Here is a 20,292-nt window from a genome sequence, read left to right as displayed (position 1 = left end):
CATGCTTTGGCCTTAGAAGTAGCCAGCAGGCCTTGAGAAGGAAAATACCTTTACACATGCTCAATAAATCTGCCACCTTAAGTTTAATATAAGGCTCTTATAATATAAACTAAGGGTGAAAGGGAAAGGCAGGGGGAAACACTGAACAAACAAAATCCAAAACAGTAGCGGTTCAAATACGCTGTCTGCAGACAGAATAAGGCAGGGATGTAACTGCGTGTGGAACGTACTAACCTATAGCACAAGACGAAGGATATGGATATTATTTTGCCAAAAGCAAGTACAGAACACTTGGTCATGATTGCAAGCAGACAGGAGAGGAATCTCTTCACAGGGTGATCTCCCACGTGTTGTATTGGTTAATCTGCTGTGCCACCATGGATACTGGCACGTGGCATTGCAGTCATCCCCTTCCTAATCAGGAGCAGATGGGCAAGCCTATAGCATGTTGTGAGTTTGTATCACAGCTCACTGCCTTCCTCTTGCTACTCGCCCCACGTAATGTTTGGGCCACTGTTTAAGCTGCAAAACAATGCCCATATAGTCCCGTGATTTAGTACTATGATTCAGTTTCCCAACAGTAACTTATTCACTTCCCTTCTCTTCTTGGAGGAAGGAAATGCTTTAAAAACATGATCTTAATAATTTCAATTGGGTTAAGAAGACTATCCCTTGTGGCGACTGTACAGTTTCGCAAAATGATCTGCAAAATGCCTGGTTCTGGCTCATAAACCAAGGATCTACTTTCTGCCTCATTCCCCATATAGCAAGTAAACACTAACACTAAAATAGATATGGTATTATTAAAACTGTATTTTAATAGCTTTATTTAGTAGATACTATCACATAAAATACACATCTGTGTATGTCGTAGGCCCAAAGCAACTGCTATCACGTAGGAAGTACTGAATATCTCTCTTCCAAAAAAACAGCCCAGTATCGCTGGTGGCAATGGTCCAGAACAACCATTCAGGAATTCCACAAGTCACAGCAGCTTCTTGATTGCACCTTTCACCCTGTGCTCAGAGGCTTGTGCTCCTACTGGAAAGGGGATTAAAAAAAGCTCCCAATCCCAGTAGGTAATTCCATAACTCCTCTCCAACTGGGACAGAGGTTAAGCAGTGGCTTCCACTTGGCAGTGACTAGACGTCCTCCTAATCCTCTCGCTGTTCAGATAGCTTAAGGCGTCTTGTTCCACTTCTTCCACATTCAGGCACAGCAGGTTCAGCCGAGGTCCCACTTGTGACACAAACTCCACTTCACCGCACCGAAAATTTCTCAGCTGCGGTGGAGCTGAAGGGGAAAGACACAACCTGTAACAGCTCAGTACAGGGCTCCCACTCTGTTCTAGCAGACAGCTGTAGAAGTTTCTGGGGGAGGGAAGGCCTTGCAGCAGCTGCTTGGCAACTGCTAAACCTCAAAGGACAGCATGATTAATGAATCCAGGATGTAAGCAGATGAACGCATTTGGCCAGCATCCCTCCAATTAGGAGGAAACAAACATTCTACACTGTGAAACGCTGTGAACTATGTGCTGCTCGCATAGCTGATGAAGTGAGCTTTGTGTCTTCTACCACTACCAGCAGCCTGGCCTTACAGACAAGAGTTACATGAGAGCCAAAACATAACGTCTCCACAGCAGAGCACCCTCTGGTGAGTTTAGCAAATCAACTCCTGCAGCAGCTGGACTCATACTCAAGCACTAGTGTTAGTGCAAGCAGCTAAGAATAACGTCCCCTTAACACAGCAGCTGCAGAGTTGTGGCAGCATGAGCACAGACATCAGCACCTACAAATTCAAAACTCTTCAGCACTTTAAATTCTGTGGCCATGGTGAGGATTTCCAGGCCTAGTCTTGACTCTACCTGCTGTCCTGTCTAAAGTCAAAACCCACTTGATTTGAGAGGTCTGCACAGTAACTCTGGCTGGCCAGAATCCCATTCCCATCCAAGGACTGGGAACCTTGCTCTAAAACAGCTCTATGCTTCTGTGTAAGTAGAAAATATATAATATTGTAGGTAGTGACTTTTATAATATTATTTCTGTATTTTTGTAACATCTTAGCTCTATACTACAGAATTCACAATTCCATGGAAATCCTCCAAAGAGCCTGCTCTGTGGGCAGCTCTCCTTCCCCAGCCTGGCGAGACGGCTCCTCCCTTCCTTCCCACACTAAATATTACAAAAGCCAACAGTGCTGGCTTACCAGGCTGCAGAATCTTGGAGGGCTTCCTGTTTAGGCTGAAATCCAGCAGGATAGGGCGACAGATGAGAGGACTCCTGCACAGGCTCCTTAGGTAGCAAGCAATGAGATCCTCAGGTTCCTCTACACACTGATGAAGGAAAGGGTATGTTGCCAGTGAATGTGCGCAGTAGGGAGGCAGGGAGCCACTGGAACACCCACACCAAAGGGAAACCCAGTCCGGCTGAGGCTCAAGCCCAGCACGCTGCAATCGCTACCGGAATAACCCACTCACCCCCGTGCCAGTAGCTTCCCCATGCTCAATGGACACTCTGCCCCTGCTCTGCACAGAGTTCTGCAGAGCTTCCCACTCGAGAAGGCTCAGGCCCAGCATTGCTGCCACATGCTGGTTCCTGCACGCCACCAAAGCTTCACCTGTTCCGTCCTCCACCAGCACCCTATGGAGAGAGCAGGCAGAATAAGATGCAGAGGGAGGTCAGGACAATGCCTGGCTCCCTCACAAGAGTCATGTCCCAGAAAATGGGTCTCAGTAAAGAGAGAGAGAGGTTTGTTCGCATCTGGGAAGACGTAACAACTCTAACTTCTGTCTTTGCTATTCTGTCCACATCTCACCCTTGATCTGATTTTCCCCTCCCCTCTGTGGTGTAATTTGTTCCCTCCTACACACCTCTTCCCATACCCCATCTCTACAGTGCTTACCATGCACTGGCTTGCCTCACTCCTGTGTGTGATGGACATGGTGGATTGTGTCGGGTGCACCTCCCCTGAAGAAAGAGTAAAGCTACAGCTATGTATGGGTGGGTATAAGAGAGAGAAGGGGAAGGGCCACTGCTTCCTTTAACCCTCCCCTAATTAAGTACACAAAGGATTAAAGAACTGCACTGCATTTCCAGTGAGTGTCTTGGGAAAAAGTTTGTATGGAGAGAAAAATCACCTGCTGCAAGGTGCTGAACCCCAACAGCAGTGAACATGGGAAAAGCAGAGCATTAACAGAGTAGGATTCTCCCCATCAATGTCCTCACTTCACCCCCAGTCCTAGCTGCCAGCCTGCCTGGTATTAGATACATACTTCTAATCGGTTGTCACTTTGGCCCCTTTCCAATATGCAAGTCCTTTTCAGACACTGGAAAAAGAGGTTTTGGAATTTCTTCTACATGGTAGCAAAGGATGTGTCAGAGTAGGAAATCTGCAAGGCTCCTCACAAATTATCTCTGTGGAAGCTTGCATACCTCTTTGAAGATGCTGCTGCAAAGTGAGCAAACCCATTGCAGGGACAGAGTCCGTACACAGGACAAGTGGCATAAAATCCGTGCCTGGGGCAGGTTTTGCAGGTGAGGTTGCAAGCTGGATAGAAACACTAGTGAGGGGGAGGAGGCTTCTCCTGCAGGACTAGAAGAAATGGGAATGTGAGAAGCTTGGTACATAGAAACCTTTCTTGGGACACTGTAACATGGGAACAGACTCTGGACTCACCTGGAAGGACAAGGTAGGTGAGAAGCTGGCAGAGATATGATGCTCACACAGCTGGAGGCAATGTATGTGCAGTAAACATTATGGAATCTGCAATATCAAAGAGTAGATGTCAGAAAGAGCTCGTAGAAACCAAACCACTCAGTCTTTTTGGGATGTCTGGGCTGATCTTCATCTGTAACACGGTAGGAAAATAATCTGCAGTAAGGGATTGGGAGACACAAGGGTATGGACAAGGGATAAGGAAAGTCCACACAAGAGGAGAGATTAAGAGCTGGTTTCAAAGACAGTAAGAGAGGTCAGAGCTGTGGCCTAGATCAGGGCTCTAAAGACAGGGGTACCTTGAGATTTTGCGTTCCAAGTTCTGGAAGAGGATCTTGGCTCCAGGTAGCAAACCCCAGAGATGCTGCAGATAGGTGGCAGCAATGTAAACGTCCACCACAACAGGGGAGCCTGGAGCAACTGAGACGCTGAGCTTCACGCTGTGACCACTGGCTAGCAGGCTCCCTGAGGAGGAACAGAACCACACGCACCATGAGCTCACTCGCACGCAGGTAGCATAGTCTGTCACTGAGCTGACCTGCTAGAGGTGGTTTCCCTCCCATCACAATGAGGCTATCACTGTTCCACCTCACAGATTTTCCAGGTACGGTATTCCCATTCCCATCCCCAACACACATACAGTGTACAGTTTCCCAGCCATCTGACATGCAATGGGATGCAACATCCTGGCCTACTTCCACTATTCTCAGATACAGGAGCACAGTTAGCCAAGTGCACTGTCTCTCTGAAGCAGAAGGAAGCAAGAATCAACCTGTTGTTACCTTACAGGCTGTCACAATCTTACCCTTCTGCTTTTGAAGGCTGACAGTCACAGATGGCTTCTCATTCTTGGGAGAGGCACACAAGGTCCTCTCCATTATCTCACCAGAGAAAGAAACAAGGGAACCTGTGAAACTGAGAGCAGACCAGGATTTCTGTCCAGCCTGAAGACAAAGGGAGCAGAAGGCCTGACTTCAAGATTGCCACAAATGACAGGGTGAGGTGGAGTGCTGTTGCTTGAGCCTGGTTTCAGGGGAACCTGCCCTTGAGCACCTGAGCTACTGGATTGAGGGGAGCTTGCTGCAGCCTACCCCACCCAGGGACAAGAGGCCCCTTTAACTCACTTTCTGCTTCTTCAGGCTCAGCAGTGAAGAAGAAAAAGGGAGAGGCATTACAGCCTTCCTATCTGCTTAACTCCTAATTGTTTTTCTTAATTAGGTGAGGAAGCCAAGCAAAAACCCAGTTTACCGTAAGGCACTGGTGAAGATTTCAGCATGCATGCATATCACCCCAGATTAAACATGCTTTGAACAGAAAAGCTTCTAACCCTAGTATTTGTTTGAGCAAGTTACGCTAAAACAATCAAAAAACAACAAAAACCATCACACATTCAGCCTCATTTCCCTGCTGCGCCTGTTTCCACTTCTGATAGGAATTTAGCAGAGACCTTTGGGACCTAGTCCACACCAGCAGCAGCTCAAACTTTTTCTGGACACCATTTTGCAGTCTTGTCACCTGCAATCCCTTTAGCTTTGAGAAACAGGATGAGGGCAGTCTGGACTACTTGAACACAGAAGATTTCCAAACCATATTCCTAGGGTGGATAATTCATTGCTGTTTAACGTAGTACTGTCTCCAATAAAGATGAACACAGACCCATTCCCTAAGACACGGTCACACGTCATTTGGGGCAGACCAACATACCTGCTGCTAAGTACTTCTGGAATGGAGGAAATTCTCTGGTCCATTCCTGTCTGCACCGACATGGCTGCCAGCTATAAGTGGGGGAGACACAGCCTCAGATGGATTGCGGTTTATAGCTATCCCCAGCCAGAGCAGTAAAGACAAGCTCTTAAAGACAAGTACGTTAGGCAACTGATGCTTCCTTCCCAGATTAATTCTGAGGCAGGAAAATGTGAAGCCCAGCAGCAGCCTCTGATGGCACTTAGAGCAGAACCGTCTCATCAACAAGACATTCTGTATCAATAATTTTCTGAAGTAGTTCTGAAGAGACCTACAAGTCGCCTGTGAAAGCCCAGAGCAATAAGGCACTGCGTACCTGGCGCTCAGTCAGACAGGAGATCCATGTCTCGTGCTGTAAGTGCCAGGTATCTTGGACAGGCAGGCACAGGGGGCAGGATGACCTGCTCAGTAACTTTGCTGGCACAGGTGGAAAACAGAGCTTGTCAAACACTTCCAAGTCCTGAGAGAAGAGCGATAAGGCAAGAAAGAAGAGTATTAAAGGAAGGAGATGAGAGCTATATAGGAAAAAAAGGGCCACTGAAGAACAACAGTTTAAAGAAAAAAAAAAATCCACTGAACTCAGAGCACTGCAAATTTTAACCGAACACAGAACTGAAGCAGTTCCTTGGCAAGACAGATGGGAATTCCAAACCTCGAAAAGACCTTAGTCACCCTCTGACTCCTCAACTCCCACATGCAGTTCAGCAAAAGTCTCCAAGAGGAAACAGCAAGACAACCTCTCTCTTACCGAACAGCAGGGCACAATGAAGCGATACAGCCCATCCAGGTGCAGAAATGGAAACCATCGTAGAGACTTCCTCATAAAGAGCAGTAGTGCCTGGCGGGGGAAGGGAGGAGAGAGAGAGAAAAGGTGATGAGAAGAGTTAGGAAAAAGATAGGAAATGAAAAATACAGCAAGAAGAGAGCAAGCCGAGCAGAGAATGTCTTGATTGAGAAGTAAGGTGAGGAGATGGAACTCCCTTGGGTAGGCACAAGGAAGTTGCCTGCATAAACATACATCTGTACCCAACACAAAAATCACTTTCCCGCTGATTACGAATCTAGATACTTAATTATCACACAGGCTCCCTGAGGAGCCAGCTCCCAGCCTTATCAAACCACACCCCAAAGCTGCCTCCCGCCTCACTTCTTGCCGTGTCACGCTCTCTTCTCCATTGCAGCCGCTCTCCTCCAGCTCCGGTAGATTCCCAGTTTCTCTGGGGTGGCTCCAGAGCTGAGGTCTGCCCAGCCACAGCACTGTGGCTTGGAAACTGCGCTGCAGCTCCCGTCCTTCTCCAACTTTTTCTCCGGGTAGTTGGTAATTGCGTAACATAAGACCCTCTTTCTGGGTAACCAAGAATAGGCGAGATACACAGCTGGTTCTTCTAGTGCTGCTCTGGCCCCCCTGACAGTTCTCATCTCTGTGAGTATCTGGCTTGGGATCCTCCAGCTTCAGCATTTTTGCCTCTGGGGCTTCCAGCTCAGATGTCAAGCTGCTGTCTTCCTTCTTCCTCAAAGAGGAGCTGTTTTCACTCCTAAGGCATTTCTGGATTTGTCCTTCAGCAGCATGGAGAACCTGAACATCCTCAAAGTAGAACTGCACATAGACACTGAAATGACAAACGGTAGCAGTGAAACTCCCTGTTCCTGACAGGTGGCTGTCCAAAACAAGCCGTTATCTGGGAAAAGCACTTCTGGTGAGTGCCCTGCAGGTATTCAGCAGGAGCAGTAGGAAAGGGTGAGGTAGAGGGCAGCTACCAGGCAGGGTGTATGCTGAACAAAATGGAGATGGTGGGTTTGTTGCTGATAAAGATCTCCTTTTCTCCAAATAGCAAAAGACAGTTGCTTTGGCATTGAAATACTCTGCTGATAAGCAGCTTCACCATAGTCCAAAATAATTGTGGAACTGGAGTGTAATGATTTTACTTGTGTACTGAATAAAGGGACTTACCTGTTTTTTTTCTCCCTTACATGCTCCAGATTTTCCAGGTGCTCCCAGGAGGGAAAATCAGTCTGAAGGAATCTCTCCACTATGAGCTGGTAGTTTTCCACCTGCACGAGCGATCCTGGAAACACATCAGAGAAAGGAGCTGAGCTAGTAAAAAGAGAACATAAAAACAGCGAGCTCAATTTCCTCATTTTAAAGTCACAAGGCCAGGCAGTGACAGTTTAGCATCTCCGTACCAAGTGTCCTCTTCCTTGTTTTGGAGCTGGATGGCAGAACAGCAAAAGCTCAGCACTCCCCAATTTAGCTTAGTGGGACATACCTAGGAGAGCTGTATGGGTGAAGGGGCTACCATCCTTACGGGCTATCACACAGGGAAGCGTGCTGCTCTTGTCCTGCAGCTGGAGGGAATTGCTCCTGGAAGAGACTCTCAGCACACCCAGTAGTATCTGCAACAGAAAGGAAGCTGCAAAGAGCATCAAACACTTCCCGTCTTTGAAGGCCATAAATCAAAGCGTGCGTAGCGGCAGCCCAAATTCAGCCTGTGTTCAACATACCACAGCTGAGAAAAGCAGTGTCATTCCCTAAAAGGAGGAACAGGCATGCATCAGACAGGGTGCTGGAAAGCATGGGGAGAACCGGGAACTCTCAAGGCACAGACAGTAAAGGGAATAAGGCACTTACCAGTCGGGGCTGGAAACTTCCTGGTAAGACTGTGTAGTAGGACCAGGTCAGTCTGCGATTCAGCTCCTGGGTGCCCATGTGCTGTGCCTCCAAGGGGGAGAGCAGCTGTGATGGACTGAAGCCTTCCCAGCTCTTCTGTTCTGCCACATGACAAACTGTAGACAGAGATGGGGCCTGGCATGGGGGGTTCAGGGTCATACACTAAGAAAAAAGAGAGAAAGAATGAACCAGCTGAGTTTCTTCCCATCAGACAAACAGGAAACAGCCCACAGAGCATCTACTCACCTTCTGCAGGGGACACTGGTGTACTTTTGCTAGAATTTCATTATAAATATCTCTTGCTTCCTCTGTATCTGGCACCACAGCTTGTAGAAGAGGGACAACAAATTTCTCAGCAGCTCCAGCATTTTGGTGCGTAGACCTAAGCAACGGTCGATGGCGCCCAAAGAAACAAGAAAACCTGAAAAAAATTATGACAAAAGCATTAGCAGTCCTTACTTTTTAGTGAGTTTTGCATGCAAGTCATGGATTCTTTCTGCTTGTTATGAGTGAATATGCTGTGTAGGACAAGAACTAAGGAGAGCACAAAAAGAACATGAAGTGATTAAAAAAGGGAACATTTAAGGGCAATGCAGATTTATGCCAGGCAAGCAGACAAGGAATAGGAAAATACACAGAAATGGACAGACTGGCAAAATCTTGAATCTTAAGTGGACAAAAAACCCAAACCACCCGAAAATAATCTCCCTCTAACTCACACAAATGGATCTCCATGCATTTTGGCTAAGCTTGATATGATTACTCATGTTAGGTATACTTGGCTTTGTTTTACAGGATGCAAAAAATCACAAGACAGAAACAACCACAGGCTGCTCTTGTTCCAGTATTTTCCTCACGTTGCATTCCTTTCAGAAGTTTAGCTCACTGCTTTTGAATGCCTGGAAGTGATCACACTGCCAGTCAAAATACAACTTAATGACAGAAAATGAACTCAAATCAAAAGAGATAGCAACTAACTCACTGGACCAATTTTCAAGCAGCAGCAGGACTTAGCAATCACATTTAAAGAAAGTGAAAAAGCTAATAAAAACTGAAACTTATAGCTAGCATCATTCCTGGGGCAAAACTGAAGCTGTTTTATTGGAAATCATGGTAAAAATTCCACAGTGCCAGTAAAGCACAGGAAAACTGAGCATTCTATAAACTGCTACTTGACTGCCCCAGATTAAATATATACATTTCAGTTTTTAGAGTCCAAGGCAGAAGTTACACTGATCAACCATAACTATTCCAGAACAAACACAAATATTTTCACTAACAGAACCCAGAAGTAAACCCAGAAACTGGCCCACGGCTGTCATGCAAACAGAGTGCAGCCATCAGGGAGAGCAGGAAGCCATCTGGAAGACCCAGAGATAAGCATGTGCGGGAAAATCTGCTAAGACAGAGGCTCTCGAACGAATGCTCACGCTACTGGCAATACTCAGAATATCTCAAGGTGATATGTTGAGCAGCTGCTGCTACTTCCATGAGCAGCCAGGACACCAGAGCCTTTTTATCGGTTGTGATCTGGTTGTAGCAGCCGTTTCCAGCTCCAGCCTCAGTGCCCACCTTGATTTGGCAAGCAAACCATGCTGGCAGGCAGACATCCCTACAGTGCTTCCATATTTCAGGAGAAAAACTTTGTAGGCAGGAGTATGTGAGCACATGCTCTGGAGTGCTGCAGCTTCCCAAGAGCAGTGGGCTTACTGCACATGCACTTGAAGAATGTACAGAATTTTCTCATAAGAACAACGGCAAGGTACAAGCAACTGGACATGATGTGAAATCTAGATGAACGGCTTACTTAGACCTGTAAATCAGAAGCATTTGCTGCTGCTCTTAGTATCGAAGCACAATAATTTTGTGAACCCTTGGTCTAGAAGGCACCCAGGTAGCCTACAAAGCACATTTACGCATAGCCTGACTTCAGGAGAACTGTCCTCACCTCTCCTCAAACATCTCCAGGAGGCTCACCAGCCAGAGGTAGAGCGGCATACCAAGATTGTAGCGGAAGAGCAGCTGTAAGTAGAGATTTCCTGAAGAGGCCGGTGGCTGGTAGGGGGTGCTGAGCCTTGAAAAACTCTTCAGCACAACAGTGCTGCTCAGGCAAGCACCAAGTACAATGAAAGGGAAGGATACCAGAGGCTTCTGCAGGAGGTGGACATCGATGAGCTGAGATACACAGACATACAACTTAAGAGACAGCTAGTTTTCCACCAGTCCCCAAACCCATCACCCTATCCTAAATTCTTCGTCACTCTACTGGATTGTCTATAAACCCAATGGGCCTGAGAAACCGGCACTGTTTAGGGAGGAATCAGATAATAGTAATTTTGACTCTCATGACCAAGCCTAGACAGTAAGATCCCCAATTTTGTTCCAGATACTTGCCAAAATAATTCCAATCTTCCCATAGTCTTCTGTTGACCCACACACTTGTGAGCTGTCCCCAAGGGCCTGAGTCTTTTCCACTGAATGCTTTAAGACTCATAAGTCTCAGCTTACCTCTACACATGCTCCTGGTCGGAGTCCACGGGCAGAGTTCAACAACTGCTGGTAACCAAGGCACAAGCAGACTTTGTTATCCAGTAAAAAGAGACCAGCTTGGACATTGAGGATTTTGGTGACAGTTCCCTAAATAGAAAGCAAAGAGAAAGTTACAGAAGTGTAGAGTCCCAGAACATAAAAGACTCATAGGCCTGAGCAATAAGGAAATAAATTCATGATGAAAATAAGACCTTGCAGGCCAGGAGCTGAAACCCTAGAGCATGAGTGGGTGAAGGTTAAGCCTGCGAATCCTTACCACATATGAGATGATTTTGGACTCTTTGGTTGATCTTGGCCTCTCCTCTTCAACTCCCAGCTCCAAGGAGTCACTGAGCTGCTCAGCAGTCTCAAGGGAAGAAGATTCAGTGGATTCGCCTTGTAAAGCACTGTCCAGTGGCTGCTCCCTCACCTGCTCTGCACAGTAGGGCAGAAGGCAGGAAGAAACGCTGGTGACAAACATCCTGTGTCCAGATTTCTTCAGGCTGGACATACTCAGGCCTGTTATTGTGTAACTGCGACCCAACTGGAGTATATGATGCCATGCCAGCTGGTTGGGCTTCTAGACCAGAGAAACCAAAAGTGACATCAGCATCTCCTGCACTGGAAAAAGTTCTTCCCAACCCCAGTAACCCCATCCAAAAAACCTTTTCCTTTGAGACGACTGCCTCGCACTCTTAGCAAAAGGGTGGTATCTCCAAGATGTTCAGGGACACTGCAACTGCATGAGGGAGGAGGGCTGTATTTCTGCAGGGCATAGGACTAGACTTCTTACATACAAGGACTATTGTAGGGTGCATGGAATAAATAAAAATTAAAAAAAAAAAAAGAGAGAGAATCACTAGTAAAAGAAAGAATAAATCAACCCAGAAAGTCAAGGGCAAGCTTCAAAGAATTAATTAACTAGCACATACACAGATACAGACAGTGACTTTGTGAGCAAAATTCCAAGGACTTACCTGCACCAGCACAGGGACCCAAACAGCTGAGGTGAAGCACTTCAGAAACAGAAAGAAGAATGTCTTGTGGTGAACACAAAGGAGAGGCCCGAGTCTGGCCAATTCACCTGCCACAGTGAGGTTTGATCTTTTCTTACATGGAATCCTAGAGGGCAATGGAGGAGGCAAAGGAAATCAGAGATGAACAAAGAACTCAAAAGCATCTCAAAAGCAAAATAAGCAAATATGCAGCATGCACTTTCTGGAAATAAAGGATCCAACAAGGTAATATGGTCCATCTCTCAGAGAGGTTTTCAAGACAATATTTGGTTACAAAATTCTTACTTTAACTTTCATATACTAAATCCCTTTGCTATTTTAAAAAAAGTTGATATTTGAAGACAGCAGGGTTGTGTTGAACAAATTCACATGTTCCATGACAACAGCCAGATTATAAAAAGCTTTACCACAAACAAGAAGCTAATTATAGGTCAAAAGGAAAAAAAAAAAGTCACAAGCAATTCTTCAGCAGAAAACAGAACTCAGCTTTGTAGATCCATGGAATGTGACACTGTGGAAGCTCCAAGCCTATAAACAAAAGAGACCTTAAAGCAACAACGGAGTCTTCCTAACAAACTTGGCACAGGGTGAAAGAGCAGCAAAACTGAAAGCAGATGAGAGGAGAGAGGTGACATTTATTCAGTCATTTCTGTTTGTCATTTCAAACTTTCATTTCAAAAAATGAAAAAAAAAAAATTAATTTCAAACAAACAAATGTTTGTAATTTCATTTGTCATTTTCATTTCAACTCCTAAGGGACTTGAATATAACCATCCTACTTACTCTACTTACAAACAAACACATTCTTGATTCTAAAACATTTAAACAATTATCTAACTTTATGACTTTTTAAATAAGAAATACCAGGACATCCACACACACTAGTACCAGCACTCTATTGGTAAGGTTTTAAAGAAGGAACATGGAAAATTGGTCAGATACCATGGAATAGCAGAGGAACTTTATGTTAAAGCCTGAGAGTGTACACTGAAATATGGAAATAGTTTTCTTGTTTTAGAAAGGTCTGTTGAGCTAAATCAAACACTTAAGCTTAAAGTAAGTTTCTCACAAGCAGATAAACCCAATTAAAACAAAACTAAAAAGAAACTAAAGCAGCCTGATTAGTGACATTTTATTGTTATTGTATTACACCAAGAATTCTCTACTCAAGAAGATAAAACATGATCAAGCACAACCTGAAATTATCAGCTTCAGTAAGATTTGCAATTCCACTGGTTACATTCTCACATACTGTAAGTATTATTTCCACTAAAGACAATGGGCACCTTTATCTCAGCAATCTGATAAGAACTTGACTGGTAGTGTACATTAATTTCATATTAGAATCTAGAATTACTTTCAATAATACTTTTGGTTCACTGTAGGTTCAAAAAAAAGAAAAAGTTGTGCTAATCCAAAGAGTGAATTTTAGTCTCAGTGAAAGCTGAATCATCACTTTGTTCTCATGTCCTTTCTGTAGTATCAAAATACACCTGGAAATAATTAAAATTTGTCTTATTTTGTCAAAATACAGAATAAAAACTTCCAGTAAAGTCCTGGAAAACAGCTGATTAATGAAAAGTGGCTTTATTGTATAACTTTTACTTCCACCGCTCACTGTTATGCTTCCACCTATGGCAGAAACAGAATTTGGCTCTTCCTAAAGCCAAGTGCTCTTCATAGTACCTGCCAAACCAGAGCAACAGTGCTATGATGGAGTTAAGCACGCTGGGTGTTTACCTGGAGGTAAGCAGTAGCTCGGGTGATACCAGGTAGGTGACTGGAATGCTGTCAGGTACTTCCTTTGGGAGATTTACTGGCACTGGATCCACCAGGATTTCCACATACCCTGTTGCACTCTGGTCTGTCTGTGGTATATATGACCAGCTTGGGAAAAGGAACAGTGAATCCAGCCACTCAAGTTGAAAATACAGGAGCTAAGACAAAAGATAACGAGATAAAGGCTTGAGATGAGTTACAGTATGTTTTCTCAGCATTACTTACAATGTTCATTACTAATTTGCCCTTGCATGCACATCACAAACTCTTGTTCTACTGCCGGGCTTCATTACTAAATGAGAACAGTGTTTTCTGCCCACTCTCTTATCTTCCATGGAGAACTTCTGTCCTCTTAGATGCAAATCTGGATTTGCTGAGCTCTACAGCTAGCATTTCCTGGGCTATAGTCACACCCTCCTGGCAAGGTGATAATTAATTCGCTGCAAGGCTTAGTTATTTTCAGACTATTTTTCTAAAATACTCACCTGCTTTCTCTCCCCCTGTGTTTTCAGTTAGAAGTTCATACCAATATAACTTTTTCCTAGTCTGCACCTCCTTGGAAAGCACAACCTCTGTGCTCTTTCGTCACCACTCTAGGGGCTACCTCTTATCTAGACTCCCCTTGCAATGACCTTCAGAAAGCTTTTAATTCAATTGTCACACAAGTTATTATTTCCTGAAAGTATGTCATCAGTGCATCACTGAACACCCAGTACAACTCTCCAGAAAGTTATTTCTGCTCCACTAGTTGGAATTCAACAAACAGAGGGTTGTGCTATGACCTCTAGGTCTCCCAGGCTACCTCGTACTGCTGAGAATTTAACAGAACTGTACATTAGGCTGTCTCTTTTTTCCAGACCAGCGCATTCAATATTTGTTCTTCTAGTATCCTGGCTGCTGCTGGGATAGAGTTAATTTTCTTCTTAGTAGCTGGTACAGTGTGTTTTGGACTTAGTGTGAAAATAATGTTGATAACACACTGATGTTTTAGTTGTTGCTAAGTAGCACTTATCCTAAGTTAAGGATTTTTCAGTTTCCCATGCTCTGCCAGCGAGGAGGTGCACAAGAATCTGGAAGGGACCATAGCCAGGACAGCTGACCCAAACTAGCCAAAGGGATATTCCATACCATAGGACCTCATGCCCAGTATACAAACTGTGGGGAGTTGGCTGGGTGGGGCAGATCACTGCTCGGGCATCAGTCAGTGGGTGGTGAGCGACTGCATTGTGCATCACTTGTCTTTTCTTGGGTTTTCTTTCTTTTTTTTTTTGTATATTTGTTTTCATTACTATTATTATTATATTTTATTATTGTTAATATTATATTTTATTTTACTTCAGTTATTAAACCGTTCTTATCTCAACCCATGAGTTTTACTTTCTTTTTTCAGTGCTCCTCCCCATCCCACTGGGAGGGGGGGAAGTGAGTGAGCAGCTGCGTGGTGCTTAGTTGCTGCCTGGGGTTAAACCACAACACCTAGCAATGACAAATTTGACATATTCTATCCTCTCCCCAGGATCTGAGCTTGCTGTTTTGCTACCTGTTACATAGATGTGTTATTTCCCTCGCTACAGACTTTGGCAGACTGTTTGAAGCCCCTGGTGGTCTGCAACACTGCCCCAGAAGTGGGAATAAACACAGAATCCCTCAGACTGAGGACATACCTCACATGGAATTATCCCAGTATTGTCTTTCACGTATAGGCAACCATCTACCAACTTCTCTTTGTCCTCTTGCCTTCCATCTGTTAAATAGCCAACCAAGATCAGGTAAGTCCTTGGCAAAGCGCTCTGCATGGGTAAAGCACCTTGTCCTTGATGAGCCCATTCTTTAAATTCATTAGTGCTCCAGGTCAGGTGGCTGCAGCATGGCATGCACTGCTGATGCTTTAGGTCAGAGATGGAGATGAAACTGGAAAGAAAAGAAAAGCAAGACTATAGAAAAACTTCAGTCTGCAAAGTTTGGGAATTACAGTGATTGCTGCAGTGGACAAAGCTTAGCTAAGTCAGAAAAGCCTTAGCTATTGGCACGGCCTGATGATACCACATGGCAAGAATCAACCCATTCACTGGTATTTATCAAGGACCTCTCTCAGCTCAGTCAACCTGTTTTGCTCGAGCATCATCTCTGAAAACAGACATTCTTTGCTACTATGGCCACCTGAGCAGGCATGTGGAAGACTTGGAAAAAAAAATAATTGAAAGTTGATAAAGCGGAATATGTTTTCAAGTACATGTGGGGGGAGGTGAGAGGGAGAACAGTTATTTTATCAGACAAGTTATTTTTAGCTTGAATGGGAGACTCTGTGAGGAAAACCCCAACAACTACTCAACACAGTTTACATATCAGTAACGAACACAGCTAAATACAGACTAATTCCATCATCTGGTGCTAAAAAGTGGTGAACTGTAGTGAAAGCAAGGCTGAACAACTTCTAGAAGAAGATTGTGACAGTTCTGGAACAAATTGTCTCCTGTAGATAGCTTACACAATACAAAGCTGAGAGACAGCAAGCCAGTGATCTTAGACTGGGCCTTCACTTATAAGACCACAGCCAAGCTAGCCCTGAATCTTTCCACCTACCCTCCCGGTTTTGGGGAGAGGGGGGAGAAAGAGATGTAGCACCAAATCAACCCCATGTGAAGCCGTCTGCAGTTTAGCATCTATCATGCTTAGACTGACCATGGTACTGAATATGGGAGAACAAGGCAGCAACCTCACTAGATTCTAAGCCTTTTCAGTGTTTGTGTGGTCATGACAGCATTCATCACTGTTTACATCCTGGCTCTCTATGCTAGAGAATTAGCGAGAGTCCTCTGTCCATGCTAACATCAACACTGAAAGAGCAAATACAAACTGGTCTCCAGCTAGTGATTTTGGTACTTGTTTCCAGTGAGGTTAGCTGACAATTTTAGGTTGTGAAACTGGAGCTCTATTCACAACACCCACTCGCTCAGTAGCGGGATATAATCAAATTCAGAGAGTACGAATTTGAAGAGTTTCACTTGATTAGTCAGATATCAAAGGTTCAAAGCCAGAAACCAGTCTAGACAAGTGATGGGTCTGAATTAGCTATAAATAGTATTTATATACAAAATTAATCAGAAGAGATAAACTTATGTGGTAATGTTGTGCATTTGGCAGGAATCTGAACAGGAGAAAGACTAGCTGAAAAGGACATAAGCAAACGTCTCCATCCTCAGAGACAGAGCAGCACCAGGAATAATTCTGGTATCTATGATCTACAAGGAGAACAGTGCTGCTCATGTTTTCATCACGTGCTGACTGCTTTTTGGGAGAAACCAAAACTACAGCAGTACCTGTAACAGATCCTGGTTATCCCATACAGAGAACTAACTGGACCCTCTTCTGGTGCTCTAGAGCTTGATGGTTAGCTGTGGATGTACCATGCTGCTCACAAACAGACCACTGGCCTCATACAAGCCAAATACCAACTACTTTCAACTCTTCTCTATGAATTCCCCTTAATATAAACCAAAGTCTGGTCTAAACATTGTAAAATAGAGTCTATAGAAAAAATATGGCTTAGATGAGAACAGTTTAGCTGGTGTGAAAGACCTACCACCTACATTTATAAACTGTTAGTATAAAATTAAAGGCCACAAGTCCCTAATCAATTCCAGTTGACCTTTGTCCCAAAACCACCTTTGCCAGGGGTTTTAATCTCCCACCGTAAGTTGGAGCAAGAGAAATAGATCCAGATGAGCCAAACCTTCCAATCTGGCGCTCTCTCAGCAAGTTGCGTGTTTTTCATGACAGTAAGCACCCAAAAGCCCTTTACCAACTAAAATAGGGACAACACTACCCTAGATTCCCCCCCTTTGTGAAGGTGCACACTCGAAGGCAGACCTCGGCTGGCCAACAGCCTCGGAGACCATGCCCAGGACCAGCCTCCTGAGCAGACTAGCAGGATCCAGCCGGGAAGCCGCCGTGCAAACACTGTGCAGTACAGCAGCTCGTTCTCAGCGAGATGCCCTACTTTGGTTACACACTCTACCTACCGCAGACTAGCGGATATGGTGCTTAATCATACCGCAAGAGCGATCGGGGGCGCATCGAAGCCAAGAAAACGCATGCGGTTACCCCGTCTTCGACAATATCCCTCCCACACCCAGCATCCGGGGCAAGCATCGCACATGAACGAGCTGCGCTCGCCTGGCGGCTGCTCCTGCTGCTGTTCCTGCTGCTGCTGCTCCCGCCGCCCTGCTGAGCTCCCGCGAAGACCCAGCCCGCTCCGCTCCACCGGCCCGGGCCTGCAGCCGGGCCCTGCAACGGGTGTGTGTGGGCCTTCCTCCGGCACCTGCCGCGTAGGGACGACGGGAGAGCGCCGGCACCGGGCCCAAAGGGATCCCCCCCGCCCCGGCTCCGTCCCCTCACCCCTCTCCGTCCTTCCCCTCCCCGCCCCGCCGTCACCTGTAGCCGAGCGGCAGGTCCCCGCCAACCGCGCTCCGCAGGCACCGCAGCACCGCGTCCAGCTGTGGCGGCTCCGGCCCGTCAGGCCCTTCGCTGGCAGGGAGCGCACGGCGGGCGAAGTCCCGAGCCGCCTCCAGCCAGCGCTGCTCCTAAGGAGAAGCGGAAAAAAGGGGCTTCAGCGCCGAGGGCGCGGGGAGACCCTGGAGCCTCCCCCCCGGCCCGGGTCACTCACGGCCGCGCTGGGCTCCGCCATGACAGCGCCACGCCAGGCCGCGCGGCTCACGGCGTTGCCATGGCGACGCGGCGGCGGGAAACGCGCCAGGCCCGCCGGGAACGCCGTCGAGCCGCCAACCCCGCCGGTCTCCCCCCCCTCCTTCCCCTCCGGCCAATCGCCGCCGCACCCCGCTCGGCGCTCCCCCCGCCCCCCGCCGCGCGGGGGCGGTCGCACCCCCTCGTCCCCCCGGTCGTTGCGCGGGAGGGCGGATTTCAGCGGTCCCTGACGTAAAAAAGTCTCACCACGGCGGTGAGAGCCTTTTCACTCACCGGGGCCGTCCCTCACACAGAGGGCTGGCGAGAAACGGTAACCCGGGAGGGCTCCGCAGGCCGGGAGTAAAGGGGCCGCGCTGACGGACGAGCTGAAATGCAGCGGCTGCGTGACAGAAGCGCGGCACATAGTCACGGAGCCTCGGGGAACGCTGAAGGGCTGGCAGGCCACAGGGAGACGGCCGGGTGGGAGGTTGGCGTTGGCTTGGGAGTTGTGGTGAAAGCTGGGAAGTGGATGTGCGCGGATGCGTTTGACGTTAATGTAAATGTCAAGCGTGCGGTGGGCCGTGAGATCGCTCTTCCCCAACCCGAGCTGCGGGAAGAGTAAAACGTGAAGGTTTGTGGGGATTTCTTCTTGTGTGACACTTGTGTGATTCTGGAGAAATGCTTTTTCTTTTTTTGGAAGGCTGAAGCTCCGTGAAGTTTTGAGGGTGTGCCTCATCCCCTCATCTGACAGTATGGGATAAATCTGAAACGATCCATTAAAACCGTGATTTCCTCCTCCACAGAATATACTCATCATGGGTGCATGAGAATTTTTCCTTTAGGGGCTAATCTTGTATTGTCCTTGTTCAAGGCAAGGAAGTGAACTAGACAAAACTTGATAAACCTTTTCCATCTCGGGAGATAGCTGCAGCCTGGCAACAGGTTATTCTGCCATTTCCTTCCCTCCTGGAACCTGCAGCTGGAAGGTCAGAGCCGTTCCAAGCCTGAAGTGTGGAAGAGAGCTATGTAGCTGTGCGGCCCTCCTTATTTTGTCCTGTGCCCATGCCATTGCTGGCTTCCACACACCAGATGAGCAACTCTGTGGTGGACATGGGAATTGCCACAGCAATTCAGGCAGAGGATAGAGTGAATTGTACATGTGTTTTGGGCTTAACACACGTGAAATGGGCATATTCTTCCAAAACAACACTTAGTAGCTCAATTTAATGCCTTTGACAGTAGTACGGAGATGATTTCAGAAAATAGGGGGGAGCGCTCCCTGTCACAAACTGACGGCTGGAAGATGTTTCCATTCACGGTCCCTTCTGTTGGTGATACCCGTCTCTTGCAGAAAAGAACGGCCAATTCCTGTCACCCCTAGCAGGCGAGGAGTCGAGTCCAGCTAACTAACATGGGCAGCTCGTTATCTCAAGAATGGAAGTAGTTCTGAAACAGCACGAGGGCAAGGTCTTAACGGGCAACAAATAAAGGGGAGTTCTTTATCATTCAGCCACTTATTCCTGACCGTAATTTTTTTCTAAACGCTATTGTTAAGAGCACACGTTAAATGAAGCAGAGCTCACGCAAAGTGTTATGTATGCTTTGCTGTTATGTTTGCACTGTCAATGCAGCTGGTTCACGGGAGCGTACAAGAAAGTGGGTGTTTTAAGTTAAAAAAGTACAGGGCGGGCTCTAAATATGCTAGTTTTGGCTGATAAATACCTTTCTTTAAAATTATGTAGGTGCTGACAAGGGCAGTTAAGATGCCGAGAGTCCTTTTTCTTACAACGACACGCTTAAGCTTCACACGAACCTGGTTCACGGGAGCATACAAGAAAATGGGTGTTTAAGTTAAAAAAGTACAGGGCAGGCTCTAAATATGCTAGTTTTGGCTGATAAATACCTTTCTTTAAAATTATGTAGGTGCTGACAAGGCAGTTAAGATGTAGAGAGTCCTTTTTCTTACAACGACACGCCTAAGCTTCGCGCGAACTTAACGTGAAAAGCACGGCCGGGAGGTGAAACGCTCCTACGTCAGGAAACTTTAAGGTTACGGCGACCCTCCTTTGACTCCCTTTTCCGTGTCATCTCTGGCAGTTTCAGCCACGCCGTGCGCCGCCGGCTCTTCCTTCTTCAGCTTGCCCGTCTCGGGGTTGAAGG

The 20,292-nt window shown here is 46.4% G+C and overlaps 1 protein-coding gene across 1 annotated transcript; it reads right to left on the bottom strand.

Annotated features, from left to right (window-relative positions):
* Positions 1-1,114: 1,114 nt before the first annotated feature.
* CTC1 (CTS telomere maintenance complex component 1) lies at positions 1,115-18,136 on the bottom strand. The gene is made up of 24 exons (XM_010567684.1): positions 18,116-18,136; positions 17,884-18,032; positions 15,114-15,360; positions 13,411-13,607; positions 11,632-11,776; positions 10,932-11,234; positions 10,634-10,762; positions 10,074-10,300; positions 8,372-8,546; positions 8,087-8,287; positions 7,725-7,851; positions 7,409-7,523; positions 6,605-7,067; positions 6,206-6,295; positions 5,774-5,917; positions 5,419-5,489; positions 4,520-4,629; positions 4,014-4,179; positions 3,676-3,762; positions 3,432-3,591; positions 2,902-2,966; positions 2,477-2,639; positions 2,206-2,332; positions 1,115-1,293 (listed from the first exon to the last, which is right to left on the bottom strand). The coding sequence occupies exons 1-24, from the start codon at positions 18,134-18,136 to the stop codon at positions 1,115-1,117; spliced, it is 3,861 nt and encodes a 1,286-aa protein (XP_010565986.1).
* Positions 18,137-20,292: the final 2,156 nt, after the last annotated feature.

This window comes from Haliaeetus leucocephalus, unplaced genomic scaffold, assembly GCF_000737465.1.
Source record: "Haliaeetus leucocephalus isolate CR32 unplaced genomic scaffold, Haliaeetus_leucocephalus-4.0 Scaffold228, whole genome shotgun sequence".
Lineage (NCBI taxonomy): Eukaryota > Metazoa > Chordata > Aves > Accipitriformes > Accipitridae > Haliaeetus > Haliaeetus leucocephalus.
The sequence above is the reverse complement of the archived record's forward strand: the minus strand, read 5'-3'. Positions and strand labels throughout refer to the sequence as shown.